Source organism: Schistocerca serialis, chromosome 3 (assembly GCF_023864345.2).
Source record: "Schistocerca serialis cubense isolate TAMUIC-IGC-003099 chromosome 3, iqSchSeri2.2, whole genome shotgun sequence".
Classification (NCBI taxonomy): Eukaryota; Metazoa; Arthropoda; class Insecta; order Orthoptera; family Acrididae; genus Schistocerca; species Schistocerca serialis.
In genome coordinates, this window is record NC_064640.1 from 230,841,161 (window position 1) to 230,863,277 (window position 22,117).

Sequence of the window (22,117 nt, forward strand, 5' to 3'; positions counted from 1 at the left end):
GCTCATCTTTGGCGCATACGTACTTACTCTGTGACAGCATCAATCCTGCTGCTTCATAGCCACACCTCGTATAACCACTTTTAGGAAAGATTCCGAGATCCGAACATTGGACTGGAATACCACCAGTAATTCATACACTGGCCCCAACTGACCACTAACAGCTCCTGTCGATAATCTCCACAAAGCAAAACAACAATACAGTTCAATGTCAATAACGGGAAATGCCTCACAAAATCTCCACACTCATATTTATCCAGTAACAAACGACATTTTTTGGCGTGAATCAATTTTAGCCAACTCCGTAAGTTTTATCCAATACCACCTCTAGCTAATAACTATACGCTCTGCTCTTGGGCCTTTTACCGAACAAGTGCACGCTCATTAAACAGCAACACACATCGAGAAAGTGCCCAGATGATAGCCACTTTATGACGCAAAACTCCGGCCCAGAGGGCCACGGCCTGCCACCTAAACACCACGGGAGTTGCCGGCTGACTCATCACTTTCATGAGCTCCAGACTACACCTCGAAATTATTTAACGTTCAGGCCTTCCAGCCAATGCAAATCAGAAATTTAAAGTAGGCACTCGCGCTCTGGTCACGTGTTGGGAGTGGATGACTGCCAGACCTCGTGGGAAATATCTAGTGCAGCAAGGAGTATACCCACAGTACGTGTGGTTATGCTGTCTGTCTTCGCGATAAATGTACGAGTGTCTGGCAGCTGATGCTGTAGGAATGACGTAAAAGTGGCGATTTTGCATGGTGCAGAACACGAATTGTATGTTTACTACACTGACACGGTACACGGTGATATATTGCTGGGTTGGAGACCGGTTTCATGCTCTAATATTCAATCCCCTGTCCTTAGTGGCAGAGCAGTGTAACTGAGTAAGAATCTTTCCATATTTGACGATCTGTATGCCACTTTGCAAGGTTTAATTGTCGGTGCAATATGGTGATCAATACAAAATACTTTTTGCCGCTGAAAGTTTCGTCTGCAGAAAGAAAAAAAAGGTGGACAGTGCCTCCAGACCAGCGTGTCAGTAATTTGGCAAGTAAATCCCATAAGAACCAATCATAATGCTCCATTCATTCACAATACATCCTGTGTGCCGGGACGTTGGAGCCTCTACGTAGCTGTGAGAACATTTGCATTTCGAAGATGTTTGTTGAAAGCAGGACTTAACACGTGATGGACGGGGTGTCACATTAGGACCATCAGCAGGAATGCATTCGGCGCTATTCTGTGCTATTTCGCTAAACAGGTTCTGTTAGGACAAGTTTTTCCATGCAAACAACTTGAGACATCACAAATGCTCCTACAAAAGCGACCATTAACCATTTCTGGGACACTATACAATTTCCGAGAGGTCGACTTGGCTCTTATTTTACATAGCCATGTGACGTCAGTATAGCATTGAGAACCTTTTAGATGGTGAGTCGCCATGTGGAAATTTTGCGGTGATGCGTCAGCCACGTTGGGGAGGTAAGCAAGCGTGCATGGCTAGATGCACCTCATATGTCCTGTTAAGATCGCTAGGGAAAAAGCAGTTGATGTTATTCTGGAACAGATTTCTATAGTACGACCTGTGATGTCAGTATCCACAGGCATCGCGTCAGCAATGGTAAACACACATGGCCAGAGGCGTATCACGTATAGGATCAGAGAGAGCGTGCCTTGGAGTTCTGTAGGGGGGACAGTTCGCTGATACGCCGCGTTTTTTATGTGCACTGAGTGTTTCTGCAGTGCATTATTTTCGGCTGTTTAAGCGTTGTGAGCGTGTTGGCAGGTCGTTATATTTGCATTATTTCAGTGATTTACGTGTTGTTGTCGTGTCTGTCGCATTATTTTGTGAACAAGTCTGGGTGCTGTGCAATGCATGATTTCGACAGTTGACGATTAGCAAGCGTGTTTGCAGAGCCTTTTACACGAATTATTTTGACAATTTACGAGTTGTTTGCGTCTCCACACCAGTGTACTGCATAATTTCGGTGATTTACGAGTCGTTTGCAGGTGAAATCTATCCCTAAATAAATTGTATTTCTTTATTTCGACAGTTTATAATTAGTGAGCATGTCTGCACATCAGTGAACTGCATTATTTTGGTGATTTACGATTTGTTTGCGTGTCTGCACATCAGTGTACTGCATTATTTACGAGTAGTTTGCAGGTATGCAGACTACTTACTGTGACCCTAAGCACGTTGGGGCGAGTGTTTTGTATCAGTGTAATAAATAAACTTTGTGAAATTCGTCTCTAAATAAATTGTTCCCAAAATAAAGTAACTCCTTCATCTCTCCAGCAGCCCAGAACAGGCTCAGTCCTTTTCTTGACATTTTTCCCCCTCAAGACCGCCATATTGGATTATGTCACAGGAGGGATAACAACGCCCTCTGGTGGCAGTACTGTGTACTAGGTCAGTTGGACTCCAGACCTCATTGTGAACACTCTGGATGGAGGTACTACCTCAAATTGTTTAAATGAAGACTGAAAATAAAGACATACATCCATCCTATCCAGCATAGGCTTAATCCTTTTCCCGCCAATTCCTAGGGAAAGGTGGCGGTCAGATGACTTAGGTTATTGGAGGTAGCCCAAGTGACCTATTTTCTGGCCATTTTCTTGTGTTAGATCGGATGCCAATTACAGTTTTAGCGCTGCAAAATAAACTTAGGAAACTACGAACTGAACACTCAATCAACAATCAAACTACAAACAAAAAATATAATCCATAGAAACCTTTAATGTGCGGCAGAGTCCTCTTCTGTACCTACGCTCTTCAGCACGTATGCACATCTGTCGAGAGGTGGAAACACGTAATGCACACAGGAACAATTTGGTGGTCCAGGTGTTTTGGTTGGAGAGGCACAATGTAGCATGGATACACTGACCTCCAAATCTTTTAATATGGCCCACTCTGTGGTCATTGTTATTGTGACACTGTACTCCTTCCCCATTTGCGTCTTTTCAGATGCGCATTCGGCCCCGACATCATTTTTATGGATGACAAGGTGACCGCATGGAACTGCACAGGTGGGGCAGCTCTTGGAACGAGAGGATAGTCGTCGAAGGGCCTGGCCTACCTGTTCCTCCGATTTAAATCCCGTCGAGCACGTGTGGTATGCGCTGGGGAGTCGCTCTGCAGTACATCCACATGTACAAATGATCACCTAGCAGTGGCCAAACACACCGGTGGATGAATGGAACGCCGTTACCACACCAACTCCTTACCAACCTTGTGGCCAGCAGGCGAGCAGGTTGCAATGCATCTACACTACTGGCCATTAAAATTGCTACACCAAGAAGAAATGCAGATGATAAACGGGAATTCATTGGACAAATATATTATACTAGAACTGCACACAATTTGGGTGCATAGATCCTGAGAAATCAGTACCCGGAACAACCACCTCTGGCCATAATAACGGCCTTGATACGCCTGGGCATTGAGTCAAACAGAGCTTGGATGGCGTGTACAGGTACAGCTGCCCATGCAGCTTCAACACGATACCACAGTTCATGAAGAGTAGTCACTGGCGTATTGTGACGAGCTAGTTGCTCGGCCACCATTGACCAGACGTTTTCAATGGGTGAGAGATCTGGAGAATGTGCTGGCCAGGGTAGCAGTCGAACATTTTCTGTATCCAAAAAGGCCCACACAGGACCTGCAACATGCGGTCGTGCATTATCCTGCTGAAATGTAGGGTTTCGCAGGGATCGAATGAAGGTTAGAGCCACCGGCCGTAACACATCTGAAATGTAATGTCCACTGTTCAAAGTGCCGTCAATGCAAACAAGAGGTGACTGAGACGTGTAAACAATGGCACCCCATACCATCAGCCGGGTGATACGCCAGTATGGCGATGACGAATACACGCTTCCAATGTATGTTCACAGCGATGTTGCCAAACACGGATGCGACCATCATGATGCTGTAAACAGAACTTGGATTCTTCAGAAAAAAATGTCGTTTTGTCATTCGTGCACCCAGGTTCGTCGTTGAGTACACCATCGCAGGCGCCGCTGTCTGTGATGCAGCGTCAAGGGTAACCGCAGCCATGGTCTCCGAGCTGATAGTCCATGCTGCTGCAAACGTCGTCGAACTGTTCGTACAGATGGTTGTTGTCTTGCTAACGTCCCCATCTGTTGACTCAGGGATCGAGACGTGGCTGCACAATCCGTTACAGCCATGCGGATAAGATGCCTGTCTTCTCTACTGCAAGTGATTCGAGGCCGTTGGGATCCAGCCCGGCGTTCCGTATTACCCTCCTGAACCCACCGATTCCATATTCTGCAAACAGTCATTGGATCTCGACCAACGCGAGCAGCACTGTCGCGATGCGATAAACCGCATTCGCGATAGGCTACAATCCGGCCTTTATGAAAGTCGGAAACGTGATGGTACGCATTTCTCCTCCTTACACGAGGCATCACAACAACGTTTGACCAGGCAACGCCAATCAACTGCTGTTTGTGTATGAGAAATCGGTTGGAAACTTTCCTCATGTCAGCACGTTGTAGGTGTCACCACCGGCGCCAACCTTGTGTGAATGCTCTGAAAAGGTAATCATTAGCATATCACAACATCTTTCTGTCGGTTAAATTTCGCCTCTGTAGCACATCATGTTCGTGGTGTAGCAATTTTAATGGCCAGTAGTGTATTTACGACCGTGGTGATCACACGTCCTGTTACGAAATATCTCCTGCCTTTTATAATGTCCAAGAAACGTTAATAAATCGCGATGACTTCAGTGTAATTATTGTTTTTGAATGAAAGTGTCGTTTCTGTTCGTCTCACAGCGTATTTCTTTCACTTACCTACTGTACTGTAATTTTTCAATTTATGGTCCGAATTTCATCGGGCTATATTACTTGGCAGTGACACACCATGCGAAAATTACTGTCATCCTTTAAATTTTGCCCACCAAGAGCAAGACAGGAAAACGAATAGCCAGGGGTGTTCCACCTCTGGGCGAGGTCTTCATGGCACACAACAAGATAATCCATTCAATCAGAGAAGTCATCGCCATAACCAGTAGGTTAATGACGATGTGCCTACAGTGCGCAAACAAGAAATATACCATGATCAATCTACACACACAAGGAATGGGGATAGCAAAAAATACCGCAAATCAACAGAGAAATTCTGGGCAACGTTAGAGACAGTGATGGCCAAGATCCCCAAAGATGACATAAGAATTTTGCTACGTGATTTCAGAGCACAAATCGGCAGAGAAAAAAAGTCACCAGAGAACTGTGGGAAAGTTTCCCGTGCACAAATGTACAACAGAACAACCTGAAGTTTATGTCAACATCCCTCACCAAATCCACAATAAAAAAGAAAACATGGAGGTCACCTAAACGGCGGATGGGAGAGTTCCAAATAGACAATACAGCTAAAGAGATCCACGACATTCAAGTTCGCAGATGCGCGAATGTTGAGTCAGACCACTACCGTACTCGAATCAAAATCAAATTTACACAAAAGATACTTCATCAGAAAAGGACACACATAGCGAAGTTTGACACGAAAAAGATAACAGAATCCAACATAAAGCAGGAACGGGAAAGACAACAAGAAAATATATGGGAAGAATTCCATAGAAAGATCATACAAAAAACAAAAGAACTAAATGTAAATGTCGCGTGACTAGGGCCTCCCGTCGGGGGACAAACCGTTCGCCGGGTGCAAGTCTTTCGATTTGACGTCACGTCGGCGACTTGCGCGTCGAAGGGGACGAAGTGATAGTGATTAAGACATCACAACACCCAGTCCCTTAGCGGAAAAAATCAGCGACCTAACCGGGAATCGAACCCGGCCGCTTAGGATTGACGTTCTGTCGCGCTGACCACTTTTTTTATCTCGTTTTGTCCTATAGTGTTCGTTAAATTTGTTCGTGGCGAACGTTCGATGACACCCGGTCAGGTTGTTCGTTATTCCGTTCACTCAGTTCTTTATTACAGAGGATAGATAAACCCTCTGACCGAACACGCTGAGCTACCGTGCCGGCGACCACTCAGCTACCGGGGGCGGACTAGAAAAGAACTGATACAACGGAAAAAGAACACTGAACACCCATGTTGGGACTCAGAATGTGAAAATACACTAGCAAGGCGCAAACAGGCCGTCCATGAATAGAACAGTAAAAAAGCCTCGAAGAGCCTATATCGTTTTAACGAATCCAGAAAACAAACTGCAAAACTCATTGACATGCCAGGAGAATGTACATGAAGGAGCAACTGGACGCTATAGAGAGAAATTTCCGCAAGCACAATACGAGAGAATTCTGCAGGACTTTCGCAGAAAACAAGATGGAAAACTCGTATTAACTAGTAAAGAAAACTGTCAGGGATTGGCAAGTTATTTCTCTGATCTCCATAACTGCCCTGAACCTTAAACAAGATTCCCAACACAGGACAGCATCTCCACTCACCCAGAAATACTCTCACCGACACATGAAAAGATCCACAATCATGTTAAATTAAAAAACAACAGGACATCCGATGAAGACTGTATCATCGAAGAACTACTAAAGAACCTCGGGCCAAAGTGTTTAGTTAGACTGTTGTTAATCGCCAGTGGCAACTAACAGGCACTAGTAAATATATCTTCTCACTGGTATTTCTGTCAAGGTGAAAGGTGTCAATGCAATGGGATTCATTCTCTCTGTAAAGGGTGCAAACCGAATATTTCAGTAGTGTGTCGTTGAATTGATTATGTGATTTGAAAAAGATAATAAATGAATGTGAAATACACTGTGTGCGAATTACGAGCATTCAATTCTCCACTTGCTAAAGCCGACATGTGTTCCTAAATTTTCCGCCAAGTAGTTATTGATGAAGACTTGATTATGCGTGTTAAGATGGATCATATGCAAATGAAAATAGTGGGCCAGACAGATCTTTCAGTGAAAAGCTGACGTCGGGAATAGTTGAAGTGGAATACTTGAAGATACACATAAAAGTTTACCTGTGTACTGTAGTGAAAAAAATATATATCCGGTTTGTGAATCCACTATTGTTAAATATTTGGTAAAAGCTACTTAGGCGAAGCGCCTCCTTGCAGTTTTCGTAGTTTACATGCGATATAAGTGTATAATATGCATCACTATCTAGTATACGTATTCTGAATTTACCTTGCAGCTTTAGTTTTTACTACGATAAGTGCGTTCAGTAGGTTTAAATATGACGCAGACGTAAACATTAGGCTAGACTAGAGGACACTCTGTTACAACGACTTCTATTTGGCATTCTCATCAGTGGTTTCACTGATTCTCAATCGAATTATCACCTTTCTACCTAACTGTTGTGTACATAGTTCCGCGTAGTCAGCGCGCACACAACTTTCCCAATAGAGCGCGCCCCGCTAAGCACAACAGCGCAGGCGCAGCGCTCGTCCGTCTCTGCACTACGAGATGGCGCTACCTAAGAGCCGGACCAAATTCTGCTTCCGCCGATCCGCGTATTAATATGTAACCCAACCAATGAGATTGCTGCTAACGTAGAACATTTTCTCCTCGCGGATCACACTCGCGCAGTGATACTTGAACGTGCGAGGTATTATAACGAGTGTACAGACCTCCGATTAGTCAGTCTGCATTTGTCTGCACCAGTCTGTACCAGTCTGCATTAGTCTGTACCAGTCTATAGTCAAGTTTCAGTCTGCAACTAAGAAGATTATCATATTCCTGTACATAGCCATGAAGAGAAATGTATAGACACTTTGTCACATATCAGAGATATGTGAGAATAAGATTAACGTACCAAGACCAAAGGAACTTCAGACTGTCAATTGTAAATAGCATCCAGAGCCAAGTTAAGTTATTTCTATGCTTTTTATTATTTTAATAAATGTGTGTGAAAATTAATTAAGTTCTTTTTAAAGTTGGTCACGGTCGATCTGCTACTCTAAGCGTGCAAGTGGCATTTCTATCGTCTGGCCTAACGGCAGAAGATAAACACACCACGATAAGACCACGAGGCATATTGCTGACACTCGCCTACTTCGCTGGAGCGACAAGTCAAATAATCTGATGGCGTGTGTCTTACAGTATGGACACCACACTAACCTAGACCTCCGTATATGCAACACAACCACAATTTCAGGGGACAGAGAGGGTGGGGGCGGCGTCCAATATCACTCTCTAGGCAAACACATCAGTGCTTCCAGATAAAACACCAAGCGTAAAATTTTTCTCAGAGCAAATTAGCTTCTTGGTCCATTTCTTTGGATACAGCTGGGTTATCCATGAGACACTAAGTTCTTAGAACGAAGTACAAATGTCGGTCTGCAGGTGACACACGGCACTGAATGTTAAATGCTGCTTTTAATCCTCCTTGCGACTTGACACTGAAATCATAGCCAGACTCGATAGCGTGACACAAGGTTCGTAGAAAGAATGACGAACTTCGGCCAACATATGGCTCACTACGTTGAATGTTAAATACTACTTTTAGTTGTTACTTATGACTTCTAGTTGTGACTGAAACTATAACCAGACACTGTAAAACTGTTATTGTGAAAACGGTGACTTTTCAGTCACTGTGATTTATAATAGATAGGGGCCTACATGATTTCTTGCTCACCGCTAACCACCACACATGATATTTAATTTTGCACTTGACAGTGGTGTAACAACTGAAAATCGGTTTGTAAACAATAAACACTGTAGAATATTACACCAGTGCCGTGTGTTTCTTCATTCATAATACACAGCCTATTTAAATGTGTGTTTGGGAGTTTACGGGCGCTCAGAGCCAAGATTACCAGCACGCACCTACATAAATGAAGTAGTGGATAACTTTGGAAGCTCCATAAAGTTGTTCGCGTATGACATGATTGTCCATACGAAGGTAGAAAAGTCAGCAGACGAGTGAATTGCAGGAAGACCTGCAGGGATCGATGATTGGCGCAGCGACAGGCAGTTGAAACAACGTTACGTAGCGTGCATAAATAGGCGAAGAAAACCAAGTGTATGATTACTGTATTGGCAATAAATCACTGGAACAGTATAAAATGTAAAATGCCTAGGAGTAAATGTACAGAGCAACACAAAGTTGAATAACCTCATAAAACTAATTGTAGTGAAATCTGGTGCCAGGCAGAGAGTCACTGGAAAAATATTACGGAAATGTAAGTCACCCACGAAAGACGTAGCTAACAAAACACTTCTACGACTGATTCCTGTTAGTACACATTTTCCGGGACCCTTACCAGTCTGGATTAATAGAAGAAATAGACAAGATTCAACGAAGATTAAGATGTTCAAGAAACTCCGCTGGCAGACGCTACAAGAGTGGTGTTGTACAACAAAGTGAGTTCCGCTATTTGAAATTTCGAGAGAATACGTTCCGGCACGAGTCAGACCACGTACCACTTCCTCCAGCGAACATGTTGCGTAATGACCAAGACGAGAAAATTCGAGAAATAAAGCTTATGCATATGTTTACCGATAATCATTCATCCCCTGCACCAGTGCTACCAGTAATACTGTTTGGCCACAATTACTTGACGATCGCGCTAGTGCTGCCAGAAGCGTAGAAGATCGGCACCACTTGAAACATATTCATTTTTCTCCGCACGCTGCCAACGTCAAGCTGCCCCTAGACACGAATTATTACGAAAGGCTGATTACTACCAAGTAATTTCTGTAAGCATTTGCTAAGGTGTTTACATTAGAACAAAATGTTACGCAAGTTTACTTGTTCATGTCAGTTGAGTAAGTTTATGTCAGAAACTATCTGCAAGTACTTGCTGTAGAAGTGCAGTTCTTCTTAAAAACCAAAGCAGTGTTCACTGTTGTTTCATTATTATTAATGAATAAAAATCGTGACGAAATACAAAATAAAAAATGTTAGAGGATGTTACCAAGAAACACTATTCAATTTTCACTCAGATTAAAAACTTTGAGTATGTCATATGTAAAGTGCGAACATCTCTTGTCTACTGTATGATCAAATATTCGCTAACAGGAAACAAAAATTCGGCGTGGTATCTCACCAAGAGACTGCCTTTTAATTACTCTCCGATTTTTGAAAGCTGTGTTTACTACTTTTATCGCAAATGAAATGCGTTTATGTTTACAGTAACATTTAAGAAAAAGTCGGCTAAAATTTAAAGACGTCTGTACTGTCATTCTGCTTTCCCTTCTGGTGAAACAAATTGTTTAATAAACTCATTTCGCACTTTCTTGACTGGTGGTGCCAATTATAAGTGTTTAGGGGTTCCACTGGTACATTTTTTTCTGCCCGTCTGTCTTTGTGCCGTTCTCATTTTCGACACTGACATTTTCGCAGCGCTACTGAACACACGCAAATTCCGTAAGCTTGAGAAAAACTTATACAAAATGACAAATTCGGTAAGTACTTGCTGCAAACTGCAAGAAACTAGAACCAGTTTTCAGCCTGCACAGGGGTGTGTGCTGGTTTGAAACTTCCAGACAAGTTGGAACTGTGTGCCAGACCGAGACTCGAATCTGGGAACCCTGTCGGACACACATTTTTAGTTTGTCAGGAAGTTTCATGCAAGAAACTAGTTTTCACTAACTAGCGAATTTGTTGAAGATGACGAAACTATCGGACGTCGACTGAGGGTGTTGGCAGATATGGTGTGGTTTCTATATTTCATTCAATTCTGTGATTGTGCACAATACCGCAGCAAGAAGTTAGACAGAATCACTAATAAATATGATTTCAGGATTACGATGTTAGAGTGGTAGCGAGACAGGTAAATAAACTGCAACGACTCAATGAGGAAGACTGAACTGTTGTCTAAAAAGCAAAACAAACCAGCCGTGAAAGTGTGCGCCGTGGATAAAATCGCTGAGAGCAGAGCCTACAAAATGACCGTTTACCGCCCCACAACTGCGATCTAAATCCGACAGAGATGGCATGAGTCAAAATAAAACACAATTTCAGGGAGAACAATTTCACGGGTGGCATGTCGAAGGGAAGATAGCAGAATTTTGTTACCGATAATGCTGTTTTCCTTTCAGTTACTGCTCATGACTGGCAAGGTTACTCCAAGAAAATGCAGTAGCTAGGGGAAAGGTATTGGACATGAGATGGAATAATGGAAATGGTCATCGATTAAACTATCATCAGTGCCACGCCCTCAAGCTACGATGATGATGATGATGATCTTCAATCAAACAGAAATGACAGTGATCTTTAGTGAACATCATTTTGACAATTTTTTCAGACGCAGTTAAGTTGTAGATTCATCTACTTTCATTTTTCATTATTTGCGATGGATAAATAATACATAAGTTGTACGTAAAAATCTCGATCATGATTATGTCCACAAATTAGGTGATTTCCGATATGACGGAAGTGTCACTTCAGCGCCCAGTCTTTCCGCGAGAGCCGCCTCCGATTTCCTGCTAAGTACAAAACGAGGGTAATAGTGCCAGCATTGCCGAAAGCAGCCGACACTGTCTTCCTCTCACCGCTCATCGGCGCTCGGCAGCCGTAGTGAATCGTCAACTTATTGTGGACAAACAGTATAAATGTAGATTTAGATGTTTGTATTGTATCTGAATTTAAGCTAACAATCAAATTTCCTCAAATGTGGAATGTATTTTATCACCAAGTTCTAGAAGAAACAGAGTTGCTATCACAATGTACAATGCATAGTCAATTACACAGCTGTTTACATTTGACAGTAATGTCACTTGGACTTTTCTGTAGTGACATTTTGCCTATGTTTACTCTTATTGCAGGAGATGGTTATGAGCTGTGCAACTTTACAGTGCTGGTGGGACCCGCCCCAGCACCTGCGCCTGTGCTGGCTGCCATTCCTTGTCAACCACTGCCACTGCAACCACTGGAATGGTTCAATCCACCCACTGCCTTTGTTCATTGCCTGCCACATATGCACAGTTCCTCAGAGTCACAGGTACGGCTTTATTACTGGGCAAAAGTCTTTGTTGTGTGACACCTGACATCTATTCCAGGAGTCTCTCCTAAGAGTTTCACACCCATTTTATCTCATGCATTTGGCTGATATTAGCAACTGTGCCTTCATGATGTGCAGAAGGAATCAGCTTAAACAAATACTACCCATCATGTCGTTCACGTAATGTCCATGTAATATCGACGGAAAATTTCAGTGTTTTTCACAACACAATCAAAATGTTTTTAAAATGAATTTATATTTTACGGGTTAATAGAGCAGTCCCAAATTAGTCAACTGTGATATTCAGTGTACTAACAAATTTTCATTTTAAAGGACATTTTATTTGTAATGAGAAATAAAACAACATTTCCAATCGACACTGGATGTTGCATGAAAAATGTGATGAGAGAAATTTATTTGGTCTGACACCACCTGCACATTGCAAAAATAAAACTGCAGATGTCTTCCAGAACCCCAGAGGAAATTTACCTGATGAGTCTTATGAAACATCTCATGCCTCATAAGAGTTGTCAGGTACATATATGTGAGTAAAGTATAGACATAAGTAAAATTAAAAAAATAATAAAAAATATGCAAATTTTTGAACAGATAAGCCATGAAACAGAAACATAAGGATATCAAAATTTTAACAAATCAGAAGCATTACATTTTACACATATAAGCAGTAACATAGAGCAACAAAACTCAAATTATACAGATAATCACAGATATTAAAAAAATCTGAAAATTGTTACACATTTAATTGACAATACAAGAACAAAATAACAGTTTTGATCAAAATTAAAAGTATTACTGATCAAAGATGTAATCAGTAACAGATGCCATCAAAATGTATTTTTTTCCAAAAATTCGTCTCTCAGTAAGATATTGATTCCAACAGACACATATGTAAGATAAAATTAGAATAGAGATACAAAAAAATTATTCTCTTAAAGAACAAATTAATATAATGAACGGAATAAAAAGTTTCATTTATGACTTGTCCTTTTTTATTAAGTCATTTAAAGATCATAATACTTACTGTAGTACGGGGTAAAATAGGACACCTTTTTTCATTGATACTTTCTCCAATTAAACTCAAGTATACCTATAAACGTTTATGCTCAAAATCCTGGTGCCTTTGTAGCCTGTATATTTTGTGAACATTTTCAGTTTAGTTTTCCATCTTACAGCCTTTTTAAATGAAATTTCATGTGTTCTATGTTATCCTACAGAAAGGGGTAACACAGGACATTGAGATTTTATTTTACAAAAAGCTGTTTTTTGCAACAGAAACGTAATGAAAGCTATTCAAAATCAAGTAATATGGAAGAAAAAAGAAATTTGTTTTATTTTAATATCAAGCATTGGCCATAAGTTAAAATTTACATTGATGTGTGTGTGTGTGTGTGTGGTCTTCAGTCCAGAGACAAGTTTGATGCTGCTCTCCATGATACTCTATCCTGTGCAAGCTTCATCATCCTTCTGAATATGTTTAGTATCTTCATCTCTTGGTCTGTTACCCTCTACGCTGCCCTCCAATACTAAATTGGTGATCCCTTGATGCCTCAGAATATGCCCTACCAACTGATCCCTCCTTCTAGTCAAGTTGTGCCACAAATTTCTCTTCTCTCCAAATCTATTCAATACTTCCTCATTAGTTATGTGATCTACCCATCTAATCTTCAGCATTCTTCTGTAGCACCACATTTCAAAAGCTTCTATTCTCTTCTTGTCTAAACTATTTATCATCCACGTTTCACTTCCATACATGGCTACACTCCATACAAATACTTTCAGAAACGACTTCCTGTCACTTAAATCTATACTCAATGTTAACAAATTTCTCTTCTTCAGAAACGCTTTCCTTGCCAAAACGAGTCTACATTTTATATCCTCTCTGCTTTGACCACCCTCAGTGATTTTGCTGTCCATATAGCAAAACTTATCTACTACTTTAGTGTCTCATTGCCTATTCTAATTCCCTCAGCATGACCTGATTTAATTTTACTACATCCCATTATCCTCATTTTGCTTTTGTTGATGTTTATCTTATATTCTCTTTTCAAGACACTGTCCTTTCCATTCAACTCTTCTTCCAAGTCCTTTGCTGCCTCTGACAAAATTACAGTGTCATCAGCAAACCTTGACGTTTTTATTTCTTCTCCCTGGATTTTAATTCCTACTCCAAATTTTTCCTTGATTTCCTTTGCTGCTTGTTCAATTTACAGATGGAATAACATCAGGGATAGGCTACAACCCTGTCTCACTCCCTTCTCAACCACTGTCTCCCTTTCCTGCCCATCAACTCTTATAACTGCGTTTGGTTTCTGTAAATATCTTTTTGCTCCTTGTATTTTACCCCTGCCATTGTCAGAATTTGAAAGAGAGTATTCCAGCCAATATCGTCAAAAGCTTTCTCTAAGTCTACAAGTGCTATAAAGATGGGTTTGGCTTTCCTTAACCTAGCTTCCTCGAGATCAGCTTCAACCAGTTTTTCCATTCATCTGTCAAGAATTTGCGTTAGTATTTTGCAACTGTGACTTATTAAACTGATAGTTCGGTAATTCTCACTCCTTTCAGCACTTGCTTTCTTTGGAATTGGAATTATTATATTCCACTTTAAATCTACATCTACGTCTACATCCACACTCCGCAAGCCACCTGACGGTGTGTGGCGGAGGGTACCTTGAGTACCTCTATCGGTTCTCCCTTCTATTCCAGTCTCATACTGTTCGTGAAAAGAAGGATTGTCGGTATGCCTCTGTGTGGGCTCTAATCTCTGATTTTATCCTCATGGTCTCTTCGTGAGATATACGTAGGAGGGAGCAATATACTGCTTGACTCCTCGGTGAAGGTATGTTCTCGAAACTTCAACAAAAGCCTGTACTGAGCTACTGAGCGTCTCTCCTGCAGAGTCTTCCACTGGAGTTTATCTATCATCTCCGTAACGCTTTCATGATTACTAAATGATCCTGTAACGAAGCACGCTGCTCTCCGTTGGATCTTCTCTATCTCTTCTATCAACCCTATCTGGTACGGACCCCACACTGCTGAGCAGTATTCAAGCAGTGCGCGAAAAAGTGTACTGTAGCATACTTCCTTGGTTTTCGGATTGCATTTCCTTAGGACTCTTCCAGTGAATCTCAGTCTGGCATCTGCTTTACCGACGATCAACTTTATATGATCATTTCATTTTAAATCACTGCTAATGCGTAATCCCAGATAATTTATGGAATTAACTGCTTCCAGTTGCTGACCTGCTATATTGTAGCTAAATGATAAGGGATCTTTCTTTCTATGTATTCGCAGCACATTACACTTGTCTACATTGAGATTCAATTGCCATCCCCTGCACCATGCGTCAATTCGCTGCAGATCCTCCTGCATTTCAGTACAATTTTCCATTGTTACAACCTCTCGATATACCACAGCATCATCCGCAAAAAGCCTCAGTGAATTTCCGATGTCATCCACCAGGTCATTTATGTATATTGTGAATAGCAACGGTCCTACGACACTTCCCTGTGGCACACCTGAAATCACTCTTACTTCGGAAGACTTCTCTCCATTGAGAATGACATGCTGCGTTCTGTTATCTAGGAACTCTTCAATCCAATCACACAATTGGTCTGATAGTCCATATGCTCTTACTTTGTTCATTAAATGACTGTGGGGAACTGTATCGAACACCTTGCGGAAGTCAAGAAACGCGGCATCTACCTGGGAACCCGTGTCTATGGCCTTCTGACTCTCTTGGACTCTGGGTTTCACACGATCGTCTTTTTCGAAACCCATGCTGAGTCCTACAGAGTAGATTTCTAGTCTCCAAAAAAGTCATTATACTCGAACATAATACGTGTTCCAAAATTCTACAACTGATCGACGTTAGAGATATAGGTCTATAGTTCTGCACATCTGTTCGACGTCCCTTCTTGAAAATGGGGATGACCTGAGCCCTTTTCCAATCCTTTGGAACGCTACGCTCTTCTAGAGACCTACGGTACACCGCTGCAAGAAGGGGGGCAAGTTCCTTCGCGTACTCTGTGTAAAATCGAACTGGTATCCCATCAGGTCCAGCGGCCTTTCCTCTTTTGAGCGATTTTAATTGATTCTCTATCCCTCTGCCGTCTATTTTGATATCTACCATTTTGTCATCTGTGCAACAATGTAGAGAAGGAACTAGAGTGCAGTCTTCCTCTGTGAAACAGCTTTGGAAAAAGACATTTAGTATTTCGGCCTTCAGTCTGTCATCCTCTGTTTCAGTACGATTTTGGTCACAGAGTGTCTGAACATTTTGTTTTGATTCACCTACCGCTTTGACATAAGACCAAAATTTCTTAGGATTTTGCGCCAAGTCAGTACATAGAACATTACTTTCGAATTCATTGAATGCCTCTCGCATAGCCCTCCTCACACTACATTTCGCTTCGCGTAATTTTTGTTTGTCTGCAAGGCTTTGGCTATGTTTATGTTTGCTGTGAAGTTCCCTTTGCTTCCGCAGCAGTTTTCTAACTCAGTTGTTGTACCACGGTGGCTCTTTTCCATCTCTTACGATCTTGCTTGGCACATACTCATGTAGCGCATATTGTACGATGGTTTTGAACTTTGTCCACTGATCCTCAACACTATCTGTACTCGAGACAAAACTTTTGTGTTGAGCCGTCAGGTAGTCTGAAATCTGCTTTTTGTCACTTTTGCTAAACAGAAAATCTTCCTACCTTTTTTAATATTTCTATTTACGGCATAAATCATCGATGCAGTAACCGCTTTATGATCACTGATTCCTTGTTCTGCGTTAACTGTTTCAAATATATCAGGTCTGTTCTTCACAAGAAGGTCTAATATGTTATTGCCACGAGTCGGTTCGCTGTTTAACTGCTCAAGGTAGTTTTCAGATAAAGCACTTAAAATAATGGTGGTAAATCTACTCGAAATATTTTCCAAATTATCCTTCAGGTGCTCAGCCACAACAGCTGCTGAGCCAGGGGGCCTATAGAGACATCCAGTTACCATGTCTGAGCCTGCTTTAACCGTGACCTTCACCCAAATTATTTCACATTTCGGATCTCCGTCAATTTTCTTCGATGCTATTGCACTTCTTATCGCTATAAACACGCCTCCCCCTTCACTGTCCAGCCTGTCTCTGCGGTATACATTCCAATCTGAGTTTAGAATTTCATTACTGTTTACATCTGGTTTCAGTCAGTCTGAGGGTATTTCACCTGTCTCATACATCTTGCACACCAGATTGAAGAATTTGGTCATGGCTGGTTCTCCCTAGTCCATCAGTAGTTCTAACAGAATGTTGTATACTCCTGGGGACTTGATATAACGTGTGAATTTTGATGTAAAATTACTAGTGATTTGCCATCCTGAGAATCTGTCACATTGGTCACCTCGTTGATTGATTACTGCCATCACCAATAATAAATCCTTGAAATGGCCTGGTGGTGACACTCTTCTTTTGCTTAAGAGGTGGTTGATCCTTACTGCTTCTGCTGGTTTAATTGATACTATTGTTGAATGTACCAGTGGTGTAGGCTGTTCTGCTTCCGATGAAGGTGATGATTTCTGTGCTGCAGAAGACACATTTGAATCAGATATCAGATGAAGGAGGAAAAAAGGCTCAGTATTCTTGAATCTGCCTAATGAACTGAGGATGTCTCACGTCTTACTGCCTAATGGTCTTTCCCTTGCTATTTAGATGTTATCCAGGGAATCTACACACAATGAATGTGAGTTCTTGAATGCTCAGCAAATCTTTTCAAACTATCTATTGGCCTTAGTGATTTCTTCATTCACAATAGAAGTGCTTTTAAGATCATGTCTGTGGGGAAACCGAAAGACAGTTACTGGCATTCTTACTGTAGAGCTCAAAAGTTCTTTCAAATCGTTAATGGCTTTGGATAATTCATTCTTGTAAACATCTTTAGTGCCTCCAATCATTACTGTATGTTGTAATCAACCCAAAAATACATTCAGCAACAGAAGAAGTGGTAAATAATGTTCTTGAAAGCATTATTGAGCTGTTTTCTGTGAATGGTCTCACTCTCAATTTCAAAAAGATACAACATATTCAGTTCTGCATATCTAGAGGTACTACCCCAGTGATAAGTCTAACGCATGGTGCAGAAATGATAACTATAGTTGAAACACCAAAATTTTTAGGTGTCCTTATTTATGGAATTTAAACTGGAAAAAACAGTTATTGGAACTCCTAAAACAACTAACTTCAGCCACATCTGTACTTTGACTCATTGCTAATCTTGGCAAGAGACAAATCAGTAACTTGACATATTCAGTGTTTTTTCATTCAATAATTTCATATGAAATAATGTTCTGGGGTAGCTCAACTTTAAGAAGTAAAGTGTTCATTGCTCAGAAATGTGCTGTAAGAATAATATGTGGTGCTCACCCTTGATCATTGTGTACACATCTGATTAAGAAGTTAGGCATTTTTCCCACTGCTTAAAAGAGTATTTATTCCCTCATGAAATTTGCTGTAAATAATTCACTGCAGTTCAAAAGGAACAGTTATGTACATAATTACAATAGCAGAAGAAAAAATAACGTTCATTACTCCACAATAAGTTTGTCATTGGCACAAAAAGGGATGTACAACACAGCCACCAATATTCTTGAACACCTACACATGGCATAAAATGTTTAATAGACAATAAAGCTAAATTTGGAGTCAAACTGGAAAAATTTCTTCTTGACAACTACTCCTCTTCTGTAGATGAATTTCTAATTTCGTGATGTGTAAAAGATAATGAGTAGGAATTATTAACTCATAAAACTATGGTAATATTATTTTAATGTAGATGATCAGCACGTATCCATATTTACATATGAATGTGTAATATTAATGTGAATGTGAATATGATTAATCACGCAAATAAAAGTAACAAACTAACTAACTCTGATTTATTGGCACTTACACTCCTGGAAATGGAAAAAAGAACACATTGACACAGGTGTGTCAGACCCACCATACTTGCTCCGGACACTGCGAGAGGGCTGTACAAGCAATGATCACACGCACGGCACAGCGGACACACCTGGAACCGCGGTGTTGGCCGTCGAATGGCGCTAGCTGCGCAGCATTTGTGCACCGCCACCGTCAGTGTCAGCCAGTTTGCCGTGGCATACGGAGCTCCATCGCAGTCTTTAACACTGGTAGCATGCCGCGACAGCGTGGACGTGAACCGTATGTGCAGTTGACGGACTTTGAGCGAGGGCGTATAGTGGGCATGCGGGAGGCCGGGTGGACGTACCGCCGAATTGCTCAACACGTGGGGCGTGAGGTCTCCACAGTACATCGATGTTGTCGCCAGTGGTCGGTGGAAGGTGCACGTGCCCGTCGACCTGGGACCGGACCGCAGCGACGCACGGATGCACGCCAAGACCGTAGGATCCTACGCAGTGCCGTAGGGGACCGCACCGCCACTTCCCAGCAAATTAGGGACACTGTTGCTCCTGGGGTATCGGCGAGGACCATTCGCAACCGTCTCCATGAAGCTGGGCTATGGTCCCGCACACCGTTAGGCCGTCTTCCGCTCACGCCCCAACATCGTGCAGCCCGCCTCCAGTGGTGTCGCGACAGGCGTGAATGGAGGGACGAATGGAGACGTGTCGTCTTCAGCGATGAGAGTCGCTTCTGCCTTGGTGCCAATGATGGACGTATGCGTGTTTGGCGCCGTGCAGGTGAGCGCCACAATCAGGACTGCATACGACCGAGGCACACAGGGCCAACACCCGGCATCATGGTGTGGGGAGCGATCTCCTACACTGGCCGTACACCACTGGTGATCGTCGAGGGGACACTGAATAGTGCACGGTACATCCAAACCGTCATCGAACCCATCGTTCTACCATTCCTAGACCGGCAAGGGAACTTGCTGTTCCAACACGACAATGCACGTCCACATGTATCCAGTGCCACCCAACGTGCTCTAGAAGGTGTAAGTCAACTACCCTGGCCAGCAAGATCTCCGGATCTGTCCCCCATTGAGCATGTTTGGGACTGGATGAAGCGTCGTCTCACGTGGTCTGCACGTCCAGCACGAACGCTGGTCCAACTGAGGCGCCAGGTGGAAATGGCATGGCAAGCCGTTCCACAGGACTACATCCAGCATCTCTACGATCGTCTCCATGGGAGAATAGCAGCCTGCATTGCTGCGAAAGGTGGATATACACTGTACTAGTGCCGACATTGTGCATGCTCTGTTGCCTGTGTCTATGTGCCTGTGGTTCTGTCAGTGTGATCATGTGATGTATCTGACCCCAGGAATGTGTCAATAAAGTTTCCCCTTCCTGGGACAATGAATTCACGGTGTTCTTATTTCAATTTCCAGGAGTGTATATATGACCAGTTGCTTAGATGAAGTGCCAATATTAGTAAGTACCTTACCATAAATTAGTCTCTAAATATGACAAGAAAGTGTTTATTCATAAAATTTATAACTATTATTTTGTTACTAGAACTCTGGACCACAGAGCTCAGAATCTCCTGGAAGTCCTGAGGAATGTGAAGAAGTTATAGCTTGTGAGGAAGAGCCAACTTTTTACCCACCCCATCCTCCTGCATATGTCTACCCAGGCTATATGTTTGGCCCCCCTGTGTTCAGTATGAATGGTAAGCTTTTTATCATATTTTGCATTTGTACTGAAATTACAGTTCTTAAAATGTCAAAGGTCCAGACTATTTTTTAAGAAAAGTCTTCTCTATTGAAAAACGCATTAGTGTGTTGTGTGATAATAAGTCAGATTTAAATTTATGTACAGTAAACTTGAGATAAGCAGTTATCATTACAAGGCTATGGCGTAATGAGAGGCAATAATTAGTATCATTGTAATGCCACTCATAAATGTAAGCCATTAAGACTGACAGAAATATTTATTTTCTTTCCCTTGTTCAAGGTTAAGAAGAACATTCTATAACAATTATCTCATGGCTAGACTTCAGGTATTCCACCATAAATACATATGCATACAAATATTTTCTGAATTTATTGGTGCTAGTTTCAGCAATACACTCCTTCTAGTGTAATGTTCAGCCAGTGGGAAGGAGGAGGAAAACAGAACTACTAGGGAAGGAAAGAGCAAACATTACCAACCATACATTGCAGTAGGTCATGTAAAAGATTCAGAAAGACGTAATAACAACTTGAAAGAACATAAGTTATATTTCCTACATCATTAAATTTTATTACTTTGAGATATAAAAACACACGATAACATAGAAAACAATGAAATCTAACAAAAACTGTAAAAATACCAATAATTGAAGTTAACTTGTGTCACTTTCATGGGCATACAAGTGATTGATACCTTAATTTGCTAGCAAGATTATAATGGTAAGTTTCCCCATGCCTACAGCATCTTCATGACAATGAGTCATTACAGAAAAGCACAGAGCACTGTACCAAAGTCATATGAAACCACAAGCCATAGGTGAAAAAGGAGGCATTGTTATCTTCTTTGCATGTTAGACACTAGTAATATTGTCTAGTTTTTATTAATTCATGTTTTTAGTGCCTGTCACAAAAAAATCTTCAAGGGTGTAGAACAAGTCAGATTATATGGTGACTATTCTTAAATTAATCTCTGACTGGCTATCAAAAAAGAAAAAAGAAACTATTTTTCTATATTTCATCTGTACTTACATGTTGACATTACTTCTTCATTTAGTCACTACCTGAATTCAAACTTGTGTCGTACCATGACACCAGGTGCTTCATCCCTTCATCAAAGAGTTATGCCAGCTAGTGCTTTAGCCAGTTATTGACAGCATCCTTCAGTTTATTATCAGTTTAATGAAGAGATGAAAGTTGGTTGGTGATAAGTCTGGACTATAGCAAGGATGCTGAAAAATCTCCCACCTATAATGTCACAGTTTTTTCTTTGATTAGTTTGCAGTATTTGGTCAGGTATCATTGTGAAGCAGAATGGTTCCTCCATTAATCATCCGATCCTGTTTGTTTTGGGCTGACCTTCAGAATTTCAAAAGAGTCTCACAGTAAACCTCTGCATGATAATTCTTTCAGTTTTGTGAATATCAGTAATACATCTTGTTGCCCACCTGGTTAGAAATGCTGTCTAACGCACTGCTTTCTGGGCAAGAAGGCATGCCAGTTCCCAGCATGAATACGCCCTGTGGATTAGTGTCAAGGTCTGGTGTGCCAGCAAGTTTGTGGATGGTTTTTAAGGCGGTT

General features: G+C 41.6%; 1 protein-coding gene across 2 annotated transcripts in view; it reads left to right on the forward strand.

The window, feature by feature from the left end:
- LOC126469967 (uncharacterized) overlaps window positions 1-22,117 on the forward strand; it is a 552,724-nt gene that overhangs the window by 487,517 nt on the left and 43,090 nt on the right. For both annotated transcript variants that reach the window (XM_050097392.1, XM_050097391.1), the window contains exons 5-6: window positions 11,722-11,897; window positions 20,385-20,538. In XM_050097392.1, the coding sequence (XP_049953349.1) occupies window positions 11,722-11,897; window positions 20,385-20,538 (330 nt within the window). The remainder of the gene's footprint in view (window positions 1-11,721; window positions 11,898-20,384; window positions 20,539-22,117) is intronic.